Below are 8,988 nucleotides of genomic sequence, written 5' to 3' on the forward strand. Positions count from 1 at the left end.
GTGTCCCCATCCCCCAGTCTCCTCACTTCCTCTCCTCCCAGCCCTCTCCCCCTCAGTGACTCTTCCCTCCGTCCCTCCTCCTGTCTCTCCCTCTCTCCCTCTCCTCCTGTCTTTCTCTCTCTCTCTCCCTCCGTTTCTCTCTCTCTCTCTCTTTCTTTTCCCTCTCTCCCTCCCTCCTCCTGTCTCTCTTGCTCTCTCTCTCTCTCCCTCTCTCTCCCTCTCTCTCCGTCTCTCCATTTCTCTCTCTTTCTTTTCCCTCTCTCCCCACTTCCTGTCTCTGGCCCCACTCCTGCCAGTCCCTCCCTAGTGGGCTCCTGTAATTTGGCCCTTCCTGCCACGTGTAAGCATGGACTCGTCCTTGGGTTCTGGGGGCCTCAGAGCTGATGAGACGGGATTGAAATGGCGGCACTAAATCTTCTATTTTGAGATTTGGATCTCTGGTATAATTAGAATCATCAAAATAGAAGATTTAGTGCCACCATTATAATCCCCTATCTCATCATGAGGCACCCTGGGCCCTGGGCTCCCCTCAGGCCTCCTCCTGTCTGGTCTCAGCGATGCCCCAAATCTTTTGGCTTTGACGTTGCCAGGCCTTTCTCTCAGGGCCGTGCTCCTGTCCTGGGTGTGTGTGCACACGTGCACCCCAGCTTCCAGAAGATGTTGGCGCAGACTTTTCCCAGGGCCTGTCAGTGCCCTCCCATGTCCGTGGGCCCCCGATCCCAGGGGAGAATAGCACATGCCCCCACTGTCTTTGCCCCCGACCTTGGGGCTCAGTGCCCAGGCCTCGCTGCTGCCTGGGGCCTCTCGCCCTCTCGGCACTGGGCTCTGAGAAGTTTGGACTTCAGAGAAGATTGCCCACAGAGATCTCACAAGTTTCGGGAGGTAGGCTGGGAATGGGAGTTTCCCGTACATTTTCTCCCAAAGGCACCGCTGAGCAATTCAGGCCCAGGTAACGGGAAGAGAAGCCTAAGACGGCCGTGGGGATGGGTGGGGAACCCGGAGAGACTTTCTCACGGGCTGGGTGAGGTGGCCCCACCCTGATCCAATCTCCAGGCCAGGACAGTGACTTCCCTGTCTTCTCAGGCTGGCGAATCAGAGCCAAGCAGGGAGCCCCAGTCTCAGGCGGGACACACAGCCACTGCCCTCAGGGAACCCCCGATCTGATGGGGAGACCCAATCCCTGCCTTCTGGGATCTCCCAAGAAAGAGCCACCTGTGTCTTCTCTCTGACCTTCTCAGCATCTTTGTTCCAGAAAGAGACAAGCTAGGCCACACAATAGCGGGCGCTCCGAGCACACTGGCAGACAGCTGCAGCCTCCTGGGCCTGGGAAGGGGCGGGGTCCGAAGGAGGTCTCTCCTGGGGGAGGAGGGTCAAGCTAAGGTAGGAAGGGTGGGCCTGGAGCCGGCAGCCTGGATGGAGGTCAGATGGCGCGGGAGTCAAGGAGCGGGTGACAGGGGAGGGGGCGATGCACAAAGGACGGAGTCGGGGCTCAGGCCCAGGAGTTAAAACAAACAGAATTAAAACAAACAGAAAACTCACATCCAGAAAGCCCAGCCTGATTCATTTTTCCATTTCTGACAACACCACCCAATCCAGAAGCCTGGGAGCCATCTCGACACCTCCTTTTTTTTACTTTACTTCCCCTCCCCTCACATGCGTCACTGAGGCTGTGCTGCCCCCCCCAACAACCGTGCCCCCCACCAACTTTCTCTCTACCTTCTGCTGAGCACCTCACCACCCTCCTGCTGGCTCTCCCTTCAACTGCCCCCTTTATCCCACCCATGTCCACCTGGCAGCCAGAGGGACCCCCTAAAAACACAAATGGGATGCCAGCTCCTTTTAGAAATCCTTCGATGGCTTCTCATTGCTCTTAGGATAAAGTAAGGAGTACTGTGGCCCTCAGGTCAGTCCAGCCCCTGACGGTGGCAGCCAGCCGCCCTGCACGCCTCAGGGGACCTTAGCCCCAGGCTGTCCTCAGGCCTTTTCCCTGGGGTTCCTCTGCCCAGAGCACCTTCCCCTCTGCTGCACCCCACCAGCTGCCCAGGACCCCCGAGTGCTTCCTTCTTGCGCAATCCTTTATTGGTGCACTTATTTTTTAATTATCTTTCCCCATCAAAGTTCTGTCTCCCCCACAGGCCCCATGAGGGCAGAGATCTTGTCCATTTTATTCATTTCCGTGTTCCCAGCACCTAGCAGGGTGCCCAGCTCCTACAGTGGGATGAATAAATGAAAGGGCTCCTCACCCCACGCTCTGAGGGGGGTCTCAGTTGCCCAAGGACTCTGGTCGCTGTCCCCCCAATTCCCTGGCCCTGACCCTCGGCCCTCAGCTGCAGCATGAGGCCTCTTCTGGGGCAGGAGCGGGAGGCCCTGGCCCCCGGGCACCCAGGTCTTGCAGGGGGAAGCTCACGGGCTGACATAACATAGAGGCTGTGAAGCCTGACCACTGTCAGCCCGATGCGGTCAGGGAGAGGCCCCTGCAGGCCACGCTGCAGGCTGCGTGGGGAGCTAAGCTTTGCAGAAGCCTGGGTGCCAGCGGGCCAGAGGTTGGGTTGCATGCAGAGCAGGCTGGGGGGGAGTGAGGTGGCCCGGGGGAGGGGTACATGTGGGAAGAGGTGGGGGCCATGTCCTAAAGGGCCACCAGGGCCAGTTTGGACTTTGTTCTGGACAGACAAGAGAGGCTGCAGCTTTGTTTTTTAAACTAGGTACTGAGATCCTAAAACTTATGTTTTGGAGGACCCCCACCCTCACCACCCCCACCAGGCTGCAGGTGGATCAGAGAAGTACGCCCATCAATTTTTGAGGGTTCTCTATTGCTAAGTGCCAGGTACCTAGTGATATTTATTTAACTATTACATCACCCTTGTGAGGTAGTTTTTAGATAGAGCTGCTATTTTATAGATTAGAAACCTGACTCATGACAGCCCACTTCATTGGAACAGCACTCCTTTCCCTCGGGTGGGGTTCCGCTGGGCTTTGGCCACGGCTGTGGCATGAGGCCCAGGCCTGGCCGGTCACTCGGTCCCCTGCCCTGCAGAGAGCAACTAGTCCAAGGGATGGTCATGTGATCCAAGTGGAACCAAACCGAGTTCCTTTGGGATGTTGACGCTATGGACCCCGGGAGAGGGCCTTTCCTTTGGAACTTTCGCGTACCATGTAAGCCTGGGGCATCTGAAGCCAATTTCCCATGACTTAGAGAAAACGTCTGCGTCACAGGACCGGCCACGGCCAACGCACAGAAGAAACAGATGAGCAGGATGGAGCCAGAGGGAGAGGTTGGTGACCTCGATTGAGGCCCTGGACTTAACCACACCCAAAGCTAGACCCAGTGGACACTTCTCAGTACGTAGGCCATGAAATCACATTATTTTGTGTTTAAAAAACAAACAAACAAAAACTTAGGCTCCGAGAAACTCAGTAGCTTGTCTGAGGTGACACATAAAAAGCAAGTGGCAGAACCAGAATTCGGAACCCTCTTGTTCCGACACGTGTGTCCATTTCACTCATTCCCGCCGCGTAAAGGAAAGAGCAGGAAAGAAACCGGTCAGAAGTCGCCGCTGTGTAAAACGTGGCGAGCGATGGTAAGATCGGGCACAGCGCTGTGCCCTGGGCAAGGAGGGCAGGCCTTGGCGATCAGGGTGAAATCTGGGTGGCGTGGACCTGAGCGTGGAGGTTCCGGGAGATGGGTGGGAGGAGGCCCCAGGTGCCTGGAAGGTGTGGGAGCTGGGGAGAAGAGGTGTGTGGGAGATATGGCAGAGACCTGGGCAGAAGCAAGGCCCGGGGCCATCGATGAGCTCATCTGGGACAGGTGCGAGGCCAAGGCCAGGCCTGGGGTCACCCCCGGACTGAGGCTGGAGGAGGACGCTGTGTTTCCATCATGGAGACCATGGGAGAAGATAGCAATCAGTTCTTCAGTGTCCAGTGCCCCTCTGAGAAGTCAGGGGGCGGAGGCCCTGGTGACCTTGAAAGCCAGAGGGGGGACCAAGGAGGCTGGAGCGGGGCAAGTGGAGGTCATGGATTCAGCAGCAAATGAAGGGGTGGTGGTGAGAAGGGTGAAGGGCAGGGTCGTGATTTGCATCCCTGCTGCTGGAACCTCAGCTCCCACACTGAAGTTCAGAGTCAAGGTTTGAACTTGGGTGACTGATCTACCCTTTTTCCAATGAGCCAAGGATAAGTCATATTTTTTTAAAACATTTTAATAAAATTATCCAATAAATATTCTACATGGTGCAGGCTACAGGGACAAAGCATAGAAGCCGGAGGGCCCTCAGGTCCCCTCAGAGAGAGAGGGACAGTGTGCTGGGCTGATTTGGGGTTGACTTGGAACGGGAGGGGGTGTGGTGGGGGGAGTGATTCCTGGACGGGTGATCTGGGCTCTCGCAATCCATCCCTCTTTGTTGGTATAGGGGGGATGACAGGAGGGGCCGAATGAGCAGAGCCCCTGAGGAAGCTCCCAGCACCGTGGGAAGTGACAGGGGTGAAAGGGGGAGCTAGCCTAAAAGGAAGGAACGGGGCAGTGAAGCAGGAGCGCGGGCCGGGGCTGTGTTCGGGCGTCTCTGCACCCACATCCACTCACTCTCGGACGTAGACTCTGGTGCACACAACATCGTCCGCTGTCATGGTCTGGAAGGACAGAAGTCGGTGTCAGCCTGGGAGGCCCCAGGCTTGGGAAGAGAAGAGCTGACGGAACTACTCTGCCTGGTCTCCAGGCCCAAACCTGCTTCTTGGCTCAGGACCAACAGGTAGGGACTGGTCCCCAAATTCCCGGGACACCGTGGGAGGGAGGATGGCAACAGAGCCAGAGACAGCCCTTGGAGAACTGCTGGGGCCACTCGGTGCACATCCGTTGCTCCCCTCGGAAGGGCACCATTTCTCATTGGCACAAGGGCACCGTATGGGAGAGAGATAGCTTAGTCCTGCCCCAGCAGCCCCATCGTGAGGGGGAAGAGACCAATCATGATTGGCCTTGAACTCCCCGCACCCTGGAATGTCCCAGAAAATCCCTGAAGGTAAGTAGCAGTGGGCTGTCTCTTAGCTGGGAGGAGGCGGGACTTACCAGGATCAGCTCCCCATCATTGGTCAGCTCTCTGGTCCACGAGGTCTTGGGACCCTCTCCCTTCAAAAGCCTCTGCTCACAGACCATTTTGTTCTCACTCTCCCATTTCACCAAGCTCTGTAAGAGACGGGCGGCCAAGTGGGCTGGGCCCTCAGCAGAGACAATGCAGCGAGAGGGCTGGGGAGGTGCCCCCTGCGGACCCGCCACCACCACCACGCCACCGCTACCCAGGGACTTTCTCCATTGGAAATGGAGAATGGAGTCCAGGATGACAGTGGCATGTTGACAGGCAGGGACAACAGACGCCATGCCCCGGGGACCTCACCTTGCAGGGTCTCCCATCCACTGTCTGCTCCTCAAACTCTTCTCCGATCTTGAAGTTAATCTCTGTGGTCCGCACGGTGGTCGAGGTTTTGATGTAGAAGGTGTCCCCCTCCTGTTTGATCTCCACTGCTGGCTTGGATGCTGCAGCCACCGCGATCTTCCTCAGCATGACATTGACCCCTGCAGGAGAGGACAGAGGCTCACCTTCAGGAGCCTCTAGGGACCTGTGTCACACCCTCCCCATGGGACAACTGGAGCAGGGGGCCGTCAGCCTGGGTTCCAAGAACGTACACTGAAGGGAGGGCAGGTGGTGCAGCCCTGGTGGACATCGGGGTTCAGGGAGGAGGGGCAGCAAGGCTGTGCCCGCCCTTAGGATCCTGCTCCTCGCCGCACCCCACCTGATGAGTCAGCAGGCCCGGGTCACTCCCTGTCTCAGCTCTCCACTTTCTAGTTCCCAGGGTAGCGTTTTCCCTTCTCCTTGCCCAGCAGGCACCCTCAGCATGGCTCTGTCCAGCTCACTTTTGGCCCTTGGTCCACCCTGCTTGAGCCCTTCTGCTGGGGCGGGCTCACCAGAGCCACTGTGTCTTCACTCCTGCCCAGTGCAGGGCAGCCCCTCCCCAGGCAGGCCTCGCCACTTGTGTCCTGGAAGCTAGGGCCGCCTCCCTCTCTGCCCTATCCACCTGCCCCGGCTGGTGCTAGCTACGTAGGCCTTCATTTGCCCAATCTGTCCCTCCCCAGAGTGAGAAGGAGCAAAACACCTCAGCAGGGGAAGAGGTGTCCCGAAGCCTGGGGAAGCCAGAGGCTCCGGAGTAAGATGCACTAGGGTGGCCCGTCTTCCACCTGGCTCAGCCTCTCTTGCAGGCTGGGTGACCCTGGGCAAGTGGCTTAAACTCTCTGAGCTTTAGATCCCTCAATTACCAAGTGGAAACAGGAGCTTCTTCCAAAGCCCAGCAAACGGGATGAGGCGTGTTGAGGAACCTGGCACACACTGCCAGGCATACCTTTACATTTCCAGGAAACGGTAGCTATTCTTACGGTTGCTGTTATTTTTACTGATCCAAGGAAGGCACAGCAAAAACCAGAGCTGGGGCTCAAAGGTCCCTGCGTCAGACTCCTGCTCACCGGCCCCCCTAGAAGGCTCCCACACTCCTCTGCCCTCAAGGGACAGAAAGGGACACTGCCCTCCCCTCCCCTGATGTGTCCCTGACCCCAGGATCACCCACCTGGGGCCTTCTGATTCGGGGTCCCTGAGCCTGCCCCCCATTATCCTTTCCCAGATTGACCCCTTCTCTCAGCTAAGAGGGGTGGGAGAGCCAGGAGCAACGCTGTGACAGGAAGACAAGCAGGCAGGGAGGCGCCTCTGGCCAGGGCCCAATCTAAACTCCACACCCCTTGGCCTGTTCTAGCCTCCCGCCCTGAACTGGAGCAGAACCCCTCAGAGAAGCAATGGGTGCGGATACGGGGGCCAAGCTGGGCTGGGCCAGGTGAACGGGACTCCCCACCCTGATCCGGCCCAGACTCCCCGGCCCTTCTCCAGACCTGGGTTCCTAGAAACAAATCCTCTTTTCCCTCAGACATCACAGCAGACCCACTGTGGTCCAGACAGAGGGAGCCCCAGGAGCCCGCTTCTGGCTCAGGCCCAGGGAGAAACGACTGAGGTTCCAGGTCCAAACGACTTGGTAGCGGAAACACGACCCACTCCGTCACTCTCTGGGGCCACCTGGTAAGTCCATCCTGCTAACATCCGCCTCTCCTGTGGCAGGGGCAGAAGCTGCTACGTGCTGTGACCATCATACTGGATGGACAGTAATCCTCCAAATACCTGAGCACCCCTAAGCAAGAGAGGGACCCCTGACGAAGGCAAAGGGGGCTGGCGCGGAGGCAAGGCTGCTGGGTTTCGAGGAGATGCCCCTCCAGCCAGCCTCTGTGGCCTGTGGAGCAGGGGGGGCCAGGCTCAGCAGACCTTGGCTGACTCAGGACTGTGTTTGTCTAACGGGTCTGTTTTCAATCTGTCCCCCAGCAGGACCTGAGGAGGGCACGTGGCTCTGAGAGACCCTGCAGGGAGGACAAACAGGCGAAGACAGACAGACAACAGGGTTGGGCTTTGCATCTCATTCTCCAGCTGGGGAAGAAGGGGGTGGGGGTGGGCAGAATCCAGAGAAAAAGGGAGGAGGGAATGGCATCTAGGCTTTCTGAAGGGGACATTTCTGTCCTTTCCATCTTTCATTTCAGCAAGGGTGGAGCAGGAACGGCTGCCATGACTGCAAGTACAGTGGGCAGAGTCCAAGAAGAGCTAACAGCAAGGAAGGATCGCAATGGCTGTTCCCCCCATAGCATGCCAGCCTTCCTAGGTCCAGATTCACTCCTATAGCTGCCTGCCCCACACAAGGTGAGGCAGGCCAACCGGAGTCTCCCTGTTCAGCCCAGAAATGGATGGTTCCAGGGCCCCCAGGTGGCTTCCCAATTGCTTCACTAATCTGTATCTCTTCCCAGAGCCCCTCTTCAGCCCTTTCCTGCTTTCACCCCTTCCCCAGACCCCAGCGGGCACAGTCGGGAAGGGTCTTCTGGGTGGGTTCAACTTCCCCCACCTTTAACCAGCGCACCCAGCGCGGCTCTGCAACGTGTCTCCAGGGAGGCAGGGAAAAGAGAACACGGCTTCAGAAAGGGGGGTGCGGTGGAGGGTTTACACACGAAGCCATTTGTTGAAATTGAAGAAAGTGATAATTATCCGGAGCGATTTTAGGACGTTGGAGCTGCTCGGCTGTAGGAAAATATTTGTCTCACCGATGGGGGTGGGGGAGCAGAGTGGAAAGTGCTGAGGGGGAAGGAAGGGGGAAATCAAGGGGGTGCTGGGATGCGGGATCACCTGATGGGTGGAGAGCGGTGAAGAGAGGTAATAAGCCTGCCCTGGGAACTGTGGGTTACCCTCGGGGACACGGGAAGGAGGCTGGACTATCCCCGAGGGGCTCGGTGGGGTAGGGACCCAGGCTCCCTTCCCGGATGCAGGGTTTGCCGCTTCTGAACGGCGGAGAGCCCCCTGCCCCACCCCGAGGGGTACCGACCTCAGGCTCTGGTTTCTGCTGGATTCACAGTCTGAGTCACCGCAGGAGCTGGCGTCGGTGGGCGCCCCGCCGGAGAAGGCAGGATTTGGGTGTCCGGGCCCAGGGCCCCGGGACCCAGGTGTGCGGTTCCTTCTCCTGGGGATGCAGGCGCCTAGCCTCCCACGCCCTGCTTGCAGCTCCTCCCCACTTTCTTTCTTGGACCCACCTCCGAGGACTCCGGTGTCCCCTCTCCTCTCCCCAGCGCTCGACAATCTCCTTACCCAGCACTTTGAGCAAATCCTCGAAGTTTTCTGATCGAATGATCTTCCAGTTGCCAGAGAAGTTGGGCATGGTGGCGGCGCTGGTGGCGGTCCCCTTAGATCCTTCGGCTGGAGCGCTGGACACTGAGTTTTCTGGTGGAAAGAGATGTGGCCGCCGCTTTGGCCCGATCGTGAGACTCGGGAGACAGGACCCGTCCTAGGACAACCCCGAAGCTGGCCTGGGTTCCCGCGCGGGCAGCTTTTATACCCTGCGCGGTCCCGCCCCTGCCCAAGAATGAGGTGGCCCCGC

General features: G+C 58.3%; 1 protein-coding gene across 1 annotated transcript; it reads right to left on the minus strand.

Moving 5' to 3' along the window:
• Positions 1-4,183: 4,183 nt before the first annotated feature.
• On the minus strand, positions 4,184-8,988 carry CRABP2 (cellular retinoic acid binding protein 2). Its single transcript, XM_019662503.1, has 4 exons — positions 8,700-8,988; positions 5,379-5,557; positions 5,054-5,170; positions 4,184-4,620 (listed from the first exon to the last, which is right to left on the minus strand). The coding sequence occupies exons 1-4, from the start codon at positions 8,767-8,769 to the stop codon at positions 4,570-4,572; spliced, it is 417 nt and encodes a 138-aa protein (XP_019518048.1). The 5' UTR covers positions 8,770-8,988; the 3' UTR covers positions 4,184-4,569.

This window comes from Hipposideros armiger, unplaced genomic scaffold (genome assembly GCF_001890085.2).
Source record: "Hipposideros armiger isolate ML-2016 unplaced genomic scaffold, ASM189008v1 scaffold_378, whole genome shotgun sequence".
In the NCBI taxonomy this organism is placed as follows: Eukaryota; Metazoa; Chordata; class Mammalia; order Chiroptera; family Hipposideridae; genus Hipposideros; species Hipposideros armiger.